The 19,634-nt window shown below is 39.3% G+C and overlaps 1 protein-coding gene across 3 annotated transcripts in view; it reads left to right on the top strand.

Moving 5' to 3' along the window:
• Nucleotides 1-19,634, top strand: part of UBE2W (ubiquitin conjugating enzyme E2 W) — a 64,683-nt gene that overhangs the window by 11,436 nt on the left and 33,613 nt on the right. For 2 of the 3 annotated variants that reach the window (XM_053559252.1, XM_053559251.1), the window contains exons 1-2: nt 7,807-8,015; nt 16,575-16,666. In XM_053559252.1, coding sequence (XP_053415227.1) covers nt 7,860-8,015; nt 16,575-16,666 — 248 coding nt within the window. In that variant the 5' untranslated portion in view covers nt 7,807-7,859. Of the gene's footprint in view, nt 1-7,806; nt 8,016-16,574; nt 16,667-19,634 lie in introns of those variants that run through there. The other variant, XM_053559253.1, reaches the window with a different exon arrangement.

The following is a 19,634-nucleotide window of genomic DNA, read 5'->3' as shown; positions in this document are numbered from 1 at the left end:
TTCTTTCTTTCTTTCTTTTTTTTTTTTTTTGTAGAGACACTATTGCTTTATCAGTTTATCGCCCTTGGTAGAGTGCTGTGATGTCACAGCTCACAGAAACCTCTACTCTTAGGTGATTCTCTTGCCTCAGCCTCGCAAGTACAGGCGCTTGCCACAACGCCCGGCTATTGTTTTGTTGCAGTTTGGCTGGGACTGGGTTCGAACCTGCCACCTTCAGTATATGGGGCCAGCGCCCCACCCACTGAGCCACAGGTGCTGCCTCTTTTCTTATTTTTTAGAGACAGTCTCACTTTGTTGCCCTTGGTAGAGTGCTGTGGTGTCACAGCTCACAGCAACCTCCTGCTCGTGGGCTTAGGCAATTCTCTCGCCTCAGCCTCCTGAGTAGCTGGGGCTATGGGCACCTGCCACAACGCCCAGCTATTTTTTTTTTGTTGCAGTTTGGCCAGGGGTGGGTTTGAACAGATGCTGTCCAGTTGCTGTGAGCTTTGATGATGCCTGTCTACTCTTGTCCAGGACAAAAGAGCAAGACTCTGTCTCAAAAAAATGGGAAAATTTATGTATGTTCTGGCTTCGCTCCTGTAGCACAGTGATTACAACACCAGCCACATACACCAAGTCTGGTGGGTTTGAGCCAGAGCTGGGCTGGGCCAGGCCAGTTAAACAACAATGACAGGTACAACAACAACAAAAAAAATAGCCAGGTGTTGTGGCGGGCTACTTGGGAGGCTGAGGGAAGAGAATTGCTTAAACTGAGGTGTTTGAGGTTGCTGTGAGCTGTGATGCCATGGTACACCAAGGGTGACATAGTAAAACTGTCTCAAAGAAAAAAAAATTTATGTATGTTCCAATTAATTATATCAAATACCATTAATTTCCTTTTTTTTTTTTTTTTTTTTTGTGGGTTTTGGCCAGGGCTGGGTTTGAACCTGCTACCTCCGGCATATGGGACCGGCGCCCTACTCCTTGAGCCACAGGCGCTGCCTATGGCGCTACCATTAATTTCCTATACATATCAGAGCACATGTGGAATGTCTTATCAATTTTATTTATTTATTTTTTTTATTGAGACAGAGTCTCACTTTGTCACCCTCTGTAGGGGCTGTGGCATCATAGCTCACAGCAATCTCAAACTCCTGGGCTCAAGCGATTCTGTTGCCTCAGCCTCTCTAGTAGCTGGCACTACAGGTTCCCTTCACAACGCCCAGCTATTTTTTTTGTTTAGCAGGCCTGGGCTGGGTTCGAACCTACCAGCCCCAGTGCTTGTGGCCAGCACTGAGCTAGCTATGGGCGCCCAGCTTGTCTTATCAACTTTGGTGAAATGTATTCTTTGAGGACTATTTTTTTTGAGACAGTCTTACTGTGTTGCTCTAGGTAGAATGCCATGGCGTCACAGCTCACAGCAACCTCAAACTCTTGGGCTTAAGTGATTCTCTTGCCTCAGCCTCCCAAGTAGCTGGGACTACAGGCGCCCTGTATGACGCCTGGCTATTTTTGTTGTTTAGTAGGCCTGGGCTGGGTTCCATTCCGCCAGCTACAGCACATGTGGCCAGCACCTTAACTACTGAGCTACAGGCACCACTGAGCCATTGATGCTCATTGTATACAAAGGAACAAAGTATCTGTCATGAGAATTATTTATGTAGGTAAAAGAGTAAGCTTAGTTAATTAAGATGTGGTTGCTGCGTGTTCCCATAGGCTGTTATGAGCTGAGTGACTCTTCTTCCCATTCCAATAGTGTCTATTTAGGCAAACTTTAAAAATTATTTTATAGCATGAATCTTTGAAATGGAATGTGAATAAAACTCATTTAAAGGGTGGCGCCTGTGGCTCAGTGAGTAGGGGGCTGGCCCCATATACCAAGGATGGCAGGTTCAAACTTGGCCCTGGCCAAACTGCAGCAAAAAGTAGCCAGGCGTTGTCATGGGTGCCTGTGATCCCAGTTACTTGGAAGGCTGAGGCAAGAGAATCGCCTAAGCCCAAGAGCTGGAGGTTGCTGTGAGCTGTGACGCCACATCACTTTACCAAGGATGACAAAGTGAGACTCTTTGTCTCTAAAAAAAAAAAAAAAAATGTTAGGAGCCCTATATTAAAAAGTGGATAGTACTGGCTCGGCGCCTGTAGCACAGTGATTATGGCGCCAGCCACATACACCCAGGGTGGCAGGTTCGAGCCCATCCTGGGCCAGCTAAACAACTGCAAGAAAGAAATGGCTGCGTGTTGTGGTGGGCACCTGTGGTCCTAGCTGCTTTGGAGGCTGAGGCAAGAGAATTGCTTACGCCCAAGAGTTTGAAGTTGCTGTGAGCTGTGATGCTACAGCACTCTATTGGGAGCAACATAGTGAGACTCTGTCTCAAAAAAAAAAAAAAATAGTACTTTTTAGATACTTGGGATGTTCTTGTTTTTAGTCTTTTGGCCCTTTTAGAGCCATTGTTGCTAGTCCTTGCATCTCTCAATCTTAGATCTGTGCTGAGCTCCTTAATGTTAATGTTTATTATTTATGATTTGGGGCCCTGGGCTAATATCTCTCCTATTCTTAATTTGAAGTGAACATCACTGTAAATTTGTAGATTTTATCAGCATCCTTTACTTACTAGGAATATTTAGCAACTTTTCAAAGTCACTTTATATTGAACTTCCAGTTTGAATTCTGGCAGATTTGGCAGCTCCCCATCTTTTCATTGTTCCTAGATTGTGTTTTAAAACAACTTAGTGTTTGGTTAGCCTTTCTACTTTTTGTTCTTTCTTTCAGAATTCAGATTTTACTCAAAATCCACTTTAGTTCTTGACTGCATTACACCTGGCATCACAAATTCACCAAACAGCCTCATTCCTCACAGCTAGCTGTCCGTACCGTTTCTTACCTTATGTGCTCCATAGCATGTTTTACTTCTCTTGTAGGATTTTTTTACCTCTGCCTTCTAGATATTATAAATGTACCGTCTTTTTGAGACTTTTTTTTTTTTGAAGACAGAGTCTCACTTTGTTGCCCTCAGTAGAGTGCTGTGGCGTCATAGCTCACAGCAACCTCATCCTCTTGGGTTCAAGCAATTCTCTTACCTCAGCATCCCAAATAGTTGGGAATACAGGTGCCTGCCATAATGCCCAGCTATTTTTAGAGACAGAGTCTTGCTGTAGCTCAGACTGGTCTTGAACCCCTGAGCTCAGGCAATCCACCTGCCTTGGCCTCCCATAGTGCTAGGATTACAGGTGGCAGCCACCACCCCCATCCCCATAGTGAATTAATTCACTAAGGGCAATGCTCTACGTACTGGTAGTAAGCACTCAAATGTTTTCTAGGTTTCAAATTATACAGAACAGAGACTCTGGTGTAAATAGTACTATTTTCAAAATAGACCTGAAGTGAAATGAAAACACATTTGGTATATTTTCTTTTTGTCTTATCTCTGATTCCGCTGATGTCCTATCTTGCTTCTGCTCTGGCTCAGTTGGAGGAACTTAAGAACTGTGTTGAATAGAGAGATACATACAGTATTTTAAAATCAGAGTAAACTTCCTATTAATAATAGGCATCTCTCCATTACATATTTGCTTGATGATTCTTTCACTTTTTAGATAATGCTTCAGTGAATGTCCCATTTTTTCCCCTAGTGATTGCTTTTTTTTTTCCCCTTAAGCTTCTAGTATGTAACTCTTACAGAAAATCTTAGATACTGCTTCTTTGATATTAAGATTATGAGATTATTTTCTTCCTAAACCCAAATACTATATGTTGTGTCTCTGGATATTTTTCCTCATTTCTGAAATTTATTTCTTTTCTAATTGTTTTATTCTTAGGGTGTGAGCTGGGTGTAGGTCTGTGTGTGCTTAGAGGAAAAGGGGGTATTTTGGTGTAGAGAGTTTGTAGTTCTTTCATTTGTTGGAGGACATAAGATCTGTTTGTGTCTATGAAATAAGATTGGGTTTCTGAAATATAGTTACAGCTTTTCCATACTGATAGCTTTACTTTAGATTTTTTCAACTTAAAGTATAGTTGACCCTTGAACAATACAAGGTAGGGGCGAAAACCCACTGTGGGGTCAAAAATCCATGTATCACCTGATAATTCAGAAGCTTAACTAATAATAGCCTACTATTGACCAGAAAGAAGCCTTACCAATGAGATAAATAGTTGATTAAGGTATATACTGTACTCTTATAATGAGGTAAGCTAGAGAAAAAGAGGTGTTATTAAAAAATTATAAAGAAGAGAAAATATACCATTAAGTGGAAGGGGATCATCATAAAGGTCTTTAACTTCCTGGTCATCTTCACATTGAATAGGCTGAGAAGGAAGAATAGAAGAGATTGGTCTTGCTGTCTTAGGGGTGGCAGAGGCAGAACAAAAGCACAGAAAAGAAATCCCCACAAGGATAGAGAAGGCTGGCTCAATCCTTGCAAGCCTGTTTTCAGAAAGTGATGACAGTGATAACACGTACCAATGAAAGTTAAGACAGTGGTGATGGCTTGGAAAGGACTACCCATAATCCTAAATGTCAATAATAGTGTTAAAAGGTACTATTGCCTTCTTTTTTTTTGAGACACAGTCTCACTATGTCACCCTGGGTAGAGTGCTGTGGTGTCACAGCTCACAGCAATCTCAAACTCTTGGGCTTAAGCGATTCTCTTTCCTTAGCCTCCCAAGCAGCTGGGACTACAGGTGCCCACCACAATGCCCAGTATTTTTTTAGAGAGGAAGTCTCACTCTGCTCAGGCTGGTTTTGAACTCATGAACTCAGGCAGTCCAACCTGCCTCGACCTCCCGGAGTACTAGGATTACAGGCTCACGCCTGGCCTCAGTAGCTTTTTCAACATTGGTTTGTCTGTTTGTTTGTTTTTTGGTATCTGCTTGTGACTAACTAAAGTCAGAAGAAAAATCTTATTCTGTTCAAAATGATAATTTTTTTTTTGAGACAGAGTCTCACTATGTTGCCCTTGGTAGAGTGCTATGGTGTCACAGCTCACAGCAACCTCCAACTCTTGGGCGTAAGCAGTTCTCTTGCCCCTGCATCCCAAGTAGCTTGGACTACAGGTGCCTGCCAAAACGCCCAGCTATTTTTCTGTTGGAGTTGTCATTGTTGCTTAGTTGGCTGGGGCTGGATTCAAACTGCCAGCCTCAGTGTATGTGGCTGGTGCCATAACCACTGTGCTACAGGTGCTGAGTCCAAACTGATGAATTTTTAAAAATTCAGCAGTTCTAGTTTTGGTAATTGAAAAAAATTGAATGATAATTGATAATTTCTTGGTTTGGCAATATAGGATCCCAAAATTTATTTTATAAATCAATATTTATACTTTTCATATTTCTTCTTTGTTTGAATGAAACTTGGTAAGAATACCTTTTATGTTCTTTTTTTAATGGTCCTGCTTATACTAGTACTTTATGTTCTTTTTAACTTTACTTTAAAAATAGGACCATGTTTTATGCTGCTTTCCCTAAGTAGTTGTTATTGTGTTAAGTTAAAATCTTAATGGACTTGCATTTCCAGAAATTTTATATATCAATGTTAAGGAATTTGTTGACTTCTGAGTCTGCCAGGATGAAAAAAGTTGCTAACTGTATTCTTTCTGTAGCTGGGCGTTGTGGTGGGCGACTGCAGTCCCAGCTACTTGGGAGGCTGAGGCAAGAGAATCGCTTAAGCCCAAGAGTCTGAGATTGCTGTGAGCTGTGACACTATGGCACTCTACCCAGAGCGATAGCTTGAGGCTCTGTCTCAAAAAAAAAAAAACCCAAAACAAACAAAAAAAGATATACTTTCTGAGAATCTCAGTATTCTCTGGCTATTTTTGGGAATTTAGGCCCAAATTCATATAAATTTCAAAGCAAAAGTTGTTTTTAAGACAACTTAGAGTATTAAACTTGATCTTTTTTGAAACACTGATCTGTATACTATTGTAGTCTTTTGTTATACATTGTTACTATCTTTTATAACACATACATTGAAACTATTCTACTGAAAAAAGGATTGTTACTTTGACCAATTGTTACACATAAATCCTTAAAATCACATATAGCACACTGGAGAAAGAAGAAAATGAATCACTATGTTCCTTGAGTGTAATGAAAAGTTGCCTCAACTCTTCTAGTCCTTAAGCACATATTTAGATTTGAGAAAGTAACCAACCTGGAACCATAAGGTTAGTAGTTCATTTTACAATTTTATTTCTGGTGGTGGAATCTTTTATATAAATAGTACTTAGAAATGCATAAGAGTATATAATATTTGTGTATGTTTAAGTGGATAAAGGTAGCAAGGAGGAGTTGTTTATGCTGCGTTTTCCGACAATATTTTAAATGAAAAATGCTAATTTATTTGCTTTAGACAGGATAGAAGGTTATGTTGAGATGAATTTTGACCTGTTTGGTATCATAGTGGTAATTTGTTAATTTTATCAACTAAAAAGTTTGTATTAAAATCAAAGTTTTATATTTAATCCTTTGGAACACATTTTATTTGTATTTTTTGGCACACATTTTAAACCATTATAGTTAAATAAGGATATGGATATAGAGAAAGTACACTAACATTAGATGACGCTATTATGATATTTAAGGTCATATGGAAAAGTGCTAAAAATGAGAATACTTGTCACTTAATAAAACTGCAGAAAAGTAATTTTGGGTATTATGTGATTGAACTAGGATGAACAATATGTGGAAGACACTGAGTATGACATTAACTTGTAAAAACAAGTAGAATAGCGTAAGGTCTAGGATTTTTGAACTAAAAGGAACTTTAGAGATTATTTAATCTTAACATTTTTTATTTTGTTTTTAATGCAGAAAATGGACCCAGACCTTAGGTAACTTAACTAGCAGTTATGATACTTAGGGTGTATTGGCAATTCGCAAAATGCTCCAATAATTCATTTCTCTCTAATTTAATTGCAGCTGACCCTGCATAACTTGAATTTGAACGGCGTTGGGTCTACTTAATATGCAGGGTATTTTTTTCCCAATAAATATACTGGAAAATTTTTTGGAAATCTGTAATAATTTGAAAAAACTTGTAGATGAACCACGTAACCTAAAAATATTGAAAAAATTAAGAAAATGGTATGTCATGAGTGTATAATGTGTGTGTGGGTAACTCGTCATTTGCTACTATAAAACATGCAAATCTATTAAATTAATCTTTTTTTTTTTTTTTTTTTTTAGACAGAGTCTTATCATGTTGCCCTTGACAGAGAGCGCCATGGGCACTCTTGGGCTTAAGTGATTCTCTTGCCTCAGCCTCCCAAGTAGCTAGGACTGTAGGCACCTGCCATAACACCCAGCTATTTTTTATTGGAGTTGTCCTTGTTGTTTAGCTGGCCCTGGCCGGGTTCAAACCCGCCTACCCACGGACCTATGGGTGCCGCCCCGCCTGGCTATTTTTTGTTGCAGTTGTCATTGTTGTTTAGCAGGCCTCGGCTGGGTTCCAACCCACCTGCCTTGATGTGTGTGGCATCCTACCTACTGAGTAATGGTTGCTGCCCCAAATTAATAAATTTTAATATAAATTTTAATTTATTGGGATAAATTTTCAGGTTTATCAGAACTTTCCAGACACAAATACAGATGGTATATATTGCCATTTGCAGTTGAGAGAAATGTAAACAAATGTAAAGATACATCATGTAATACAATTGCCAAAAATTAACTGTAGTACGTACTGTATTACTGTAATAATTTCGTAACCACCTCTTCTTAATTATTACAGTGAGTTCAGATGTTGCTAGTGTGTAAAGAGTTACTCTAGCCAATAAATTGCTTATCACAGTGAAATGTGATCTCAAGATTCTCGTATATTTTTCCTTGTGTTTTAGTGTGATAGCATAAACCTTGAATAATGCTGTGAAACTCAAATGAAGTGCCACTAATGATGCTGGCAATGCTCCTAAGAAACAGAAAAGTCGTGATGTTACAAGAAAAAGTTGAATTGGTTGATATGTACCATAGATTGAGGTTTGCAGCTGTGGTTGCCCACCATTTCAGACAGAAGATTAATCTTATAAACAGACAACATACATTTATGGTATGGACAAATGCAGTATAGTATTGTAAATGTGTTTTTCTTATTCTCTTAACATTTTCTTTAGCTTGTTTTATAGACTATATAGAATATAGTATATAACATAAAAACTATGTGTTGTTAAGTGTTCGTTGAGAAGTCAGTAGTCCATGCTATTTTTTTTTTTTGCTGTTTTTGGCCGGGGCTGGGTTTGAACCCACCATCTTTGGCATATGGGGCTGGTGCCCTACTCCTTTGAGCCACAGGCACTGCCCTCCATGCTATTTTTAGAGGAGTCAAAAACTATATGCAGCCTGGGGTGGTGACACGTGTCAGTAATCTTAACACTCTGGGAAGCTGAAGTGGGTGGATCCCTTGAGCTAAGGAGTTGGAGACCAGCCTGAGCAAGAATTTGACTAAAAATAGAAAAACTTAAGCCAGGTGCAGTGGCAGGTGTCTGTCAGTCCCAGCTAATTGGGTGGCTGAGGCACGAGGATCACTTGAACCCAGGAGTTTGAGGTTGCTGTGAGGTAGGCTAATGCCATGGCACTCTAGCTCAGGCAACAGAGTGAGACTCTGTCTCCATTAAAAAAAAAAAAAAAAGTTATGGGCAGTGCCTGTGGCTCAGTCGGTAAGGCGCTGGCCCCATATACCGAGGGTGGTGGGTTCAAACCCGGCCCCGGCCAAACTGCAACCAAAAAATAGCGGGGCATTGTGGCGGGCGCCTGTAGTCCCAGCTACTTGGGAGGCTGAGGCAAGAGAATCGCTTAAGCCCAGGAGTTGGAGGTTGCTGTGAGCTGTGTGAGGCCACGGCACTCTACCGAGGGCCATAAAGTGAGACTCTGTCTCTACAAAAAAAAAAAAAAGTTATATGCAGATTTTCAAATACGCAGGAATTGGCATTCCAACCTCCACTTTGTTCAAGGGTCAGCTATATTTGTATACTTTTCAGATAACTCTACTTTGAGAGAAAAGAAATGTGCTTATATTAATTGTAGCATCAGGCTCAGCGCCCATAGCACAGTGATAACATTATGGCCACATACACCGAGGATGGCGAGTTCAAACCTGCCCCAGGCCAGCTAAACAACTGCAACAAAAAAATAGCTGGGCATTGTGGTCGGCGCCTATAGTCTCAGCTGCTTGGGAGGCTGAGGCAGGAGAATTGCTTAGGCCCAAGAATTTGAGGTTGCTATGAGCTGTGACAGATACCATGGCATTCTACTGAGAGCGACACAGTGAGACTCTGTCTCCAAAAAAAAAAAAGAAAAGAAATTGTAGCATCAATTTTATCTATCTGAAATGAGTACGTTACAAAACTTAAATTTTATGTCACTGGAAATAGTGACCTCAGAACAATAAAAAAGGGCAGTAAACATGTAGTACATCTTTAAAAAATTTATTTTAGGGGAATTTTCTAACCATAATGCTCATTAAGGTACAAATTACCAAATCTGCATTCCTTTGGGACTAAATCTGTGAGAAGGAAAGATCTATCCTAGATTTCTTTCAAACCATAGAACTTAAAAGCCTTGCTTTTTGGTCTAGAGATTTGAGCATCATTATTTATTCTGACAGTATGCCATAATCTTGTTAGCATGTTCCTGTTTTTTTTTTTTTTTTTTTTTTTTTTTTTTTGAGACAGTCTCATTTTGTCACCCTCGGTAGAGTGCTGTAACATCATAGCTCACAGCAACCTCAAACTCGGACTCAAGCAATCCTCTTGCCTCAGTTTTTCTTTCTTTCTTTTTCGAGACATAATCTCAAGCTATCACCCTCAGCAGAGTGCTGTGGTATCACAGCTCACAGCAATCTCAAACTCTATGGCTTAAGCCATTCTCTTACCTCAGCATCCCAAGAAGCTGGGACTACAGGTGCCTGCCAATGTGCCCTGCTATTTTTTTTGTTGTTGCAGTTGTCATTGTTGTTTAGTTGGCCTGGGCTGAGTTCGAACCTGCCAGCCTGGGTGTATGTAGCACATAACCACTGTGCTACAGGTGCCGAGCTATCAGTTTTTCTATTTTTAGTAGAGATGGGGTCTTTTGCTCAGGCTGGTCTACAACTCATGAGCTCAAGCCATCCACCTGCCTCAGCCTCCCAAAGTGGTAGGATTATAGGCATGATCTATCTCACCCGGCCATGTTCCTGTTGTTTTTAAGAATGATGTTACTAAGTTGTAGAATCAGTATTTTTCTAGCTCTTGAAACAGTTGGTGGTAGTGACTTTAAAGTTGTGGAAAAGTTGCTCACCAAAAATAGCAGGAAACTACTTTGCTTTGGGAGTGCTTAAATAGTAGAGGGGCCAGCAAATAGATGTCAGAGGTACATGTATAGCAGAAACAGGAAGAGAGCCAAGTTGGGTTGAACAGAATTCAAGGGCCATACATGAAAGGTTGTAATCAGTGAAATGAAACTCCTGGGTAGATTAGGTAAGTATGTGACATGGAATCTTGAGAAACCTGTAGGGATTGAAGCTTAAGTGAATGTATTATAGAGGAGATAGAATCGAGTGGTGGTTGGCTGACTTTAAAGGAAGAAAGGAATAGAGGGAGATAGATGATGGATGACTTGGTTTGCCTTCAGTTAGGAGAGACCCAATTGATAACCAGTGAGCAGTGGTTATGGAATGGGAAAGAGTTAAGTTTTTATTTTTATTTATTTTATTTTTTTGAGACAGAGTCTCAAGCTGTCACCTTGGGTAGAGTGCTGTGACATCATAGCTCACAGCAACCTCAAACTTGGGCTCAAGTGATCTTCTTGCCTCAGTTTTTCTATTTTTAGTAGATACAGGGTTTCACTTTCGCTCAGGCAGATCTCCAACTCTTGAGCTCAAGCAATCCACTCGCCTTAGCCTCCCAGAGTGCTAGGATTACAGGCGTGAGCCATGCCCAGCCAAGAGTGAAGTTTTTATTTTTTATTTTTTTATTTTTGAGACAGAGTCTTACTATTTCACCCTCAGAGAGTGCTATGGCGTCACAGCTCACAGTAATCTCCAATTCTTGGGCTTAAGAAATTCTCTTGCCTCAGCCTTCCCAAGAGCTGGGACTACAGGTGCCCACCACAACGCATGGCTATTTTTCATTGCAGTTATTGTTTAGCGTAGGCCAGGTTCAAACCCACCAACCTCAGTGTATGTGGCTTACACTGTAACCGCTGTGCTACCAGCACCAAGCCAAGAGTGAAGTTTTTTTTTTTTTAGAGACAAAGTCTCACTTTATCACCCTCAGTAAAGGCATCACAGCCCACAGCAACCTCCAATTGATGGACTTAGGCGATTGTCTTGCCTCAGCCTCCCCAGTAGCTGGGACTGCAGGCACCCGCCAGAATGCCTATTTTTTTTTTTTTTGCAGTTTCGCCGGGTCTGGGTTCGAACCTGCCACCCTCGGTATATGGGGCCGGCACCCTACCCACTGAGCCACAGGTACCACCCAAGATTGAAGTTTGTAGAAACCAAATTTACCAATTTGGTAATGAAATTTACTAATCTTGTTATGGTTACGAGATCCTGGGTGAGTTGATAAGACGTGTTTGTGAAGAATAAGGTGGGAGGAAAATCTTTGGTACTTAAGAACCAGAGATTGATCATATGGATAGTGGTGTGGTGTTTGGGGACTTTTTAAAAATTGTTGGCTAAAAATGGGGAAGTTAAGGTGGCAGTTTGTATTCTTTGCATATTTTGAATTTTTACTTAAGGAGGAGGTTTTTATAATAAGTTTTGGAGAACATGTAAAACATTTGGGGTAGATTTTATGTATTTCAGCTGAAAAAAAAGTTAAAGTTTGTTATTTAAAAATATTCCTTCTCACATTGTACCCCTTGATTGCACTAATGTACACAGCTATGATTTAACAATAAAAAAAATTCCTTCTCTAATATATATTCTGGATGTAACTTTTAAAATATTCCAAATTAAATGAAGCTGATATAAACTTAGATTAATACCATTTTTATTTGCTTTTTTTATAAGGTTGATTTGGGTAAACTCTTTAGGATAGTCTTCTGTTATTTTTATTTCCCATTTTACTTTTTTTCTTTATTGGTCCATATTCCATCTGTGAAATTTAATACTACCTTAGTTTGTTTATCTGGAACTTCATACTTTAAAATATTGTTATCTCCTGGCCCATTTCATTCTATCCTTTTCAGTAACAATATGAGGTAGAGATGTAATTATGATGAGATTTAAGATACAGATTATTATTCATGCAAAGTTGTATATGTTATGTATTTCTAGAAATCAGAATGAATGAATACTTGAATTTGTTGAGGGCTTTCTGTTTCCTTTTTTTTCTTTAAGACAGAGTCTCTCTCTGTCACCCTGAGTAGAGTGCCATGGTGTCATAGCTCATAACAACCTCATACCTCTTAGGTTCAACAGATTCTTTTGCCCCAGTTTTTCATTTTTAGTAGAGACAGGGTCTTACTCTTGCTCAGACTAGTCTCCAACTTGTGAACTCAAGTGATCCACCGACTTGGCCTCCGAGAGTGCTAGCATTATGGGCATGAGCCACCTCAACCCACCAGTTTTCTGTTTCCTAAAAAAGAAAAAGAGTTTTTTTTGTTTTTTTTTTTTGAGACAGAGTCTTACTATGTCATTCTTGGTAGAGTGCTGTAGTGTCACAGCTCACAGCAATCTCCAGCTCTTGGGCTTAGGTGATGACTACAGGCTCCCACCACACCTGGCTATTTTTTGTTGCAGTTTGTCCGGGGCCGGATTCGAACCTGCCACCCTCGGTGTATGGGTCCAGCGCCCTCCTCACTGAACCACAGGCGCCTCCCGACCCACTGTTTTTTAAAGTGTACTTGTTTACAGAACCCACCTTTGTTAATATCAGAAAAAATTAAAAACTCTTTCCTAACAAATTTATCACAAATTTTTATTTTTTTAATTCAAAACTATTTAGGCAAATTGCAAGTCTATTACAGTGATTCACAACAAAGAAGAGTTTTCTTTCTGCAGTGGTGTTGGATAACTTTATGTTTGAGTTATCATGAATTAAAAAACCCAGGAACATTGCTGTATTGGTTGTAATTATTTCACTGTCCAAAAACAGGTAGAAACCAGCTTTCAAGCAGAGAATTCTTGAATTATGAGCAAATATCCATGCTTATCTTAGTAAGATGTTAAGAATCTTTATCCCAGGGCGGCGCCTGTGGCTCAGTCGGTAAGGCGCCGGCCCCATATACCGAGGGTGGCGGGTTCAAACTCGGCCCCGGCCAAACTGCAACCAAAAAAAAAAAAAAAAATAGCCGGGCGTTGTGGCGGGCGCCTGTAGTCCCAGCTACTCGGGAGGCTGAGGCAAGAGAATCACTTAAGCCCAGGAGTTGGAGGTTGCTGTGAGCTGTGAGGCCATGGCACTCTACCGAGGGCCATAAAGTGAAACTCTCTCTACAAAAAAAAAAAAAAAAGAATCTTTATCCCAGCGTCTGTAACTATATATAAGAAAAGCAATAATTATACTCTTGCAAATAATTGCAGTAACATTGATTATTTGGTCTTAAAATTCATAAATCAGGGGCTACTGTGGTTTTTTGTTGTTTGTTGTACACTGAAAACAGTCCACTAATAAAAAGGAAAGAGGTGCATGATAAAAGCTGTACAAAGAAGAGTGCAAAATACATAGCCATTTTAGGACATGTAGTATCTGGGAAGAAAACCCCTTATATATCAGGCCCTGACATACTGTATTCTGATGTTGTACTCCAAATAATCATAACAGTGACCTTGAAAGATTGAATTATGTGTAGATGTTGCTATTTAAGAAAATAATAGATTGTAAATTAAAATTCCTTAAAAATTTTTCAAAAGTTTTTTTTTTTTTTTTTTTTTGGCATAAAGGGTTACTTTTATAGTTGCTCTGGGAGGCTTGTCTATGTGAAACGACATATTCTTTTTTTTGGGATTTTTGGCCGGGGCTGGGTTTGAACCCGCCACCTCCGGCATATGGGACCGGCACCCTACTCCTTGAGCCACAGGTGCCGCCCCGAAATGACATACTCTTTAAGGATTATGGGGAACTATGGTTTTCATAATTGGAAAGCAACAAGGGAAACACTGCTAAAGTACTGCTGAAACTTCTGGGTACTTTTAATCTAGGCTAAGACTACATTTTGAGTGCTTTTAGTATAGGCTGTTAAGACTGCATATAGGTTGCGCATCCCAAGTCTGACAACCTGAAGTCTATAGTGTTCCAGAATCCAAAGCCTTCTGAACAGGGACATGACAAAGAAAGTGTTTATTGGAACATTTTAGATTTTATGTTTTCAGATTTGATATGCTCAATCAGTAACACCAAAAATATCCAGATACCTGGTATCTGAAGCATTTCAGATAAAGGGTATTCAATGTATAACCTAACTGGTGTAGCTATGAAGTCGTAAAAAAGTTGATTTTTTTTTTTTTTTTTTGAGACAGAGCCTCAAATGTTGCCCTGGGTAGAGTGCAGTGGCATCACAGCTCACAGCAACTTCTACTCCTAGGCTCAAGCTATTCTCCTGCCTCTGCCTTCCAAGTAGCTGGGACTACAGGTGCCCGCCACCATGCCTGGCTATTTTTTGTTGCAGCCATCATTATTTTGTGGCAGGCCCAGGCTGGATTCGAACCCGCCAGCTGGCGCCTTAGGCACTTGAGCCACAGATGCCGAGCCAAAAAGTTGATGTTTGTAGATAATTGGCTGCTCTTCAAACCGATTTTACAGTATCAATGAATACTGAAAAAATTTTTTTTCTGGTATTGAAGATGTGTTTGCTTTGTGAACCAAAACTTAAGTTTTTTTTTTTTTCTTTTTTACTGTTTTTGGCAGGGCCTAGGTTTGAACCCACCACCTCTGGCATATGGGGCCAGTGCCCTACTCCTTTGAGCCACAGGCACCGCCCTTAAGTTTTTTTAATATAAGATTAATTGTCATGTAAAACTTGTCAAACTTGTATATATGTGTTGATAAAACACACATATATCACTGAAGGGTTTTGTACATTTCAGTTATTGGAAGTAACAGAACTCTTTTTTTTTTTTTAATTTTTTTTTTTTTTTTGTAGAGACAGAGTCTCACTGTACCACCCTCGGGTAGAGTGCCGTGGCGTCACACAGCTCACAGCAACCTCTAACTCTTGGGCTTACGCGATTCTCTTGCCTCAGCCTCCCGAGCAGCTGGGACTGCAGGCGCCCGCCACAACGCCCGGCTATTTTTTGGTTGCAGTTTGGCCGGGGCTGGGTCCGAACCCGCCACCCTCGGCATATGGGGCCGGCGCCCTACTCACTGAGCCACAGGCGCCGCCCTGGAAGTAACAGAACTCTTATATCAGTTCTTCAACAGTTCTGAGAGTAAGTTCCTTTGCTTCTTGTTGCAGTTTGGCTAGGACCAGGTTTGAACCTGGCACCCTTAGTATATGGGGCTGGTGCCCTACTCACTGAGCCACGGGTACCACCCAGTTCCTTTGCTTTTTAAAGCTGCCAGTTCTGGTTCTGTATTTTAAATTCTAGAAGTCTTTTAGTTGTAGTTTTAACATTGGGCTGCTCTTCCTCTTTCATGGTTCACTTGTGTTTTAAAAAAAGTCAGACTTCAAGAAGTGGCTGTAGCTATAGCTTTGTGAGATTGAAGATTTGGTCCTTGAGGTTTTTTTTTTTTTTTTGAGACAATATCACTTGGTCACCTTCAGTACAGTGTCATGGTGTCTTAGTTCACAGCAACTTCAAACTCTTGGGATCAAGCAATTCTCTTGCCTCAGCCTCCCCTGTAGCTGGGGCTACAGACGCCCGCGACAACGCCCGGCTATTTTTTACAGATGGGGTCTTGCTCTGGCTCAGGCTTGTCTCGAACCAGTGAGCTCAGGCAATCCATCCACCTCAGCCTCCCAAGTGCTGGGATTACAGGCATGAGTCACTGTACCCGGCCTTGGTCCTTGAGTTTCTTGAACATCACATTCTTCCAGGATCTTTTTGTTGGGCTGACACACCCTCCACATTGACTTGTGATAAAGCCTTACTAGAAAGTAGATTATCTTGGTCTTTCCCTTCATTTGTTTCTTATATTGTGTTTTCTTAAAAATCTTCATATGCTAGCCAAACTAAATTTCCTTCACTAAATTCCTTTTAAAAAGATTTCTTAAGTCTTTTTCACTCCTCTGGGTCTTTCAGCAGATTCTTCAGGGAAGTTGTCCATTTGGCTATGCTCTTGAGACTCTGCTGAGACTACCATCACTGTCATGGATGTATTTATTAGTCTGTCATAAAAGATGTTACAGTGCATACAGATGAAGAGATGCACAGGGCAATGCATGAGGGGAGAGATTTGAACATCCTTGCCCTCTGTAGGCACTCCACCTTCCAGGAACCTCCACCTGTTTAGTTATCCCGAAGCTTCAGTGTTGAAATATTTTGATGATAGATTATGATTTATAGGACAGACAATTTAAATTTTGTGAATTAGATACATAAAATATATAAAGGGGTTGTGAAAGAAGGTATGAACATTTGGAGGAAATTTAATCAGTGATCATAGTAGAAAGATACTATGAAGGATAACTAGGATATTATGTTGTATAAAAGAAAAAAGTGCAAATTATTGTTGATGTTCTTCTCTAGAAACGACTACAAAAAGAACTGTTGGCTTTACAAAATGATCCACCCCCTGGGATGACTTTAAATGAAAAGAGTGTTCAGAATTCCATTACACAGTAAGTATTTAATTTTAAGTCCTTTTTCCTTTTCTATTTATATAATGTATAAACGTATACTTTTTAAAAATGTAAAATTATTCTCAGATTTTATCCCATTCCCTTCTAGCAAGAGGTAAATACAGCAAACAGATCTTATTGTATGTACTTATATAAACAGTAAATTTTGGTTTACATTTTTATATCAGACATTGTTATTTAATTCATACAGCTTTTTTTTAACCATGAGTAGTAAACTCATATGGTTTTAAAAAGTTTTTTGCATGACAGGGCAGCATTTAAACATTTTTGCCTGATGTTGTGTATGAATGATTCTTATTGATGATAGAGTAGTTTGATATGAGGTTATCCATCGAGTTTTCAGAAAATCATTTAGGGCTTTGAAGAGAATAATAGTGAAGAGATAGCCCATCTCTATCCACTAAACACATTAATTGCATCTCGTACAGAAGGATAACTAAATGAAATTCTGACTCTCAGCAATCTCATAAAATAGGTAAGAAGCTTTTGCAGGAGGATGAAAAAGTTAGGGGTAGAAGGAAGACACAGAAATATTCGAATTCAGTTTCTTCTTTGGGAATGGAGCAGCAGGTCCTTCCCATATAGGATATCAAAAAGTAAAGAGATAAGGACCCCCTCCCTTAAATGAACATCCCTAGTGGCTGGGACTATAGGCGCCTGCCACAGTGCTCAGCTATTTTTTTGTTGCAGTTGTTTAGTTGGCCTAGGCCGGATTCAAACCCACCACCCTCGGTGTAATGTGGCTCGTGCCATAACCACTCTGCTATGGGTGCCGAGCCTATTTATTTATTTATTTGTTTTTATCAATATTATTTTTTTTTTGTAGGGACAGCTCACAGCAACCTCTAACTCGTGGGCTTAGGCGATTCTCTTGCCTCAGCCTCCTGAGTAGCTGGGACTACAGGTACCTGCCACAATGCCTGGCTATTTTTTTGTTGCAGTTTGGCCGGGGCTGGGTTTGAACCCGCCACCCTCGGCATATGGGGCCGGCACCCTACGCGCTGAGCCACAGGCGCCGCCCAGTTTTTCTATTTTTAGTAGAGATGGGGGTCTCACTTTTGCTCTGGCTGATCTCACAAACTCTTGAGCTCAAGCCATTCACCTGCCTCGGCCTCCCAGAGTGATCCTCCTAGGATTACAGCATGAGCCACTGTGTCCAGCCAGGAAATTTAAAATAATCAGTCCTCCATTAAAAAAATAATCTCAAAAAACATAAAAGGAAAAGAAGCTAGTAAGATATAAGTTTACCATAAACCAACTTGTAGGACAAATTGGTCAGTAAAATATTTAGTGTATTCCAGATCCAGGGAGTAGAAGTGACCAAAATTCAAGTAACTTTCCTTTTCAGAAGAAACAGTTTTGATTACCCTTGACTTTGACATTTGAGTAACTTCCTAAAATAGGAGAAAATGTCTTATAAGTCTTTACCTCTATAACAATCTCTTTGAAACCTTGCTGAGTTCTCAATTGGCTTTTTATTTATATCAAAATTTGAAACTACTCTTCTAAAACAACCATAAATGGAGCACACATTTAGAGTGTATGGCATTTGTTCTGTGTAATTAAACAAAATGGGACTGACTTACTGTATACCATTTTCATCTGCTTGCTCGCTCCCTTTGTTAACCTTCCTCAAAATATAACAGCTAGCCCTGCGTTCTCAAGGAAATTGCTAATAATGATATTGCTTCCTCTCTCAACCTTTCCTTTTTTGGGTAGGTTGGGAAAAATATCCAACACAATGATTTATAAATAGATAAATGAGTATCAAATAGAAACATTTTTATAGATTGTCAGTAGTTATACTACAAATTAAAACTGATACAGCAATGATTATTTTTGTTTCAGGATAAAATTTATCATTTAGAGATGCTAGTCAGGCAAGAATTTTTTTTAGAATAATTTATTAAAAATGAACTATGGAAGTTTTATGATCTTTGGACCATCTTTCAGAACATATATTTCAGAACAAATATTAGTCTTATAAAGTATCTAATTGTTTAAATAGGATTATATGGAATGTAGATACGGGTATGGAAAATGCATAAAAAAGACAATGAAAGCACGTTAAGAAGCTTTCTGAAAGACAGTTTGATGGCATGTATTAGACTTTATAAAGACAGATACCAAACCTTGTAATCATATATCCTTCACACCATCCTAAGGAAGGAACAGAGATATAGAAAAAGATACAGATATTACATAGGATTACCTTTTATCATACAAATATTACAAGGATTAATGAGATAATTTGTTCAGCTCTTAGTTAAAAGCTGTGCTTGTGAATTTATGGTTGATAGTATGTTCTAAAAATTACCATATAAACATAATGAAAGAAGAGTACCAATTCCTCTTGATATTCTACTGCTAGATGTTGGGGAAAGAGAAAGGAATTTTGAAGGCTAAGAAGACCTAGTTTACAAAGAGAATAGAGTTTTTTTTGTTTTTGTATACAGCATTTGCATTGTATTTAATGTCTTGTGTACTGGCTCTGAGTCCAGAATGCACTAGGTTTTGTGTATTTATAGTGTCTTTTATCTTTTCAGCAGCTCTTTATTGAAGTAGTTAAAGTTAGAGAGGTAAAATAGCTTATTCACACAGCTAGTATAACTAACTCCAGTTGTAAGTAGATGTATAACTGTCTAGTCTCACTATAAAATATTATCTCTTGGGTCTGTGGTTGTATTTTTTTCTATTACTATGTATGGTACTTAGCGTGTATTCTGAAAATCACTAGCCATGCTGTTAAGAGTCTGCATACTTTAGCTGATTTCTTTCAGAAAATTGGCACATATTTTATATATTACTAAGTCCATAGTATGTGTGGTGATGACTTGAACCCCAATATTGTTTTCTATCGTCATTTTTGTTTTCACATATTTCTTTCTTTCTTTGAGACAGAGTCACCCTGGGTAGAATGTCATGGCATCACAGCTCACAGCAACCT

The sequence above is a fragment of the Nycticebus coucang genome, chromosome 13 (assembly GCF_027406575.1).
Source record: "Nycticebus coucang isolate mNycCou1 chromosome 13, mNycCou1.pri, whole genome shotgun sequence".
NCBI classification, from domain to species: Eukaryota; Metazoa; Chordata; class Mammalia; order Primates; family Lorisidae; genus Nycticebus; species Nycticebus coucang.
This window is presented reverse-complemented; position numbering and strand designations above follow the sequence as displayed.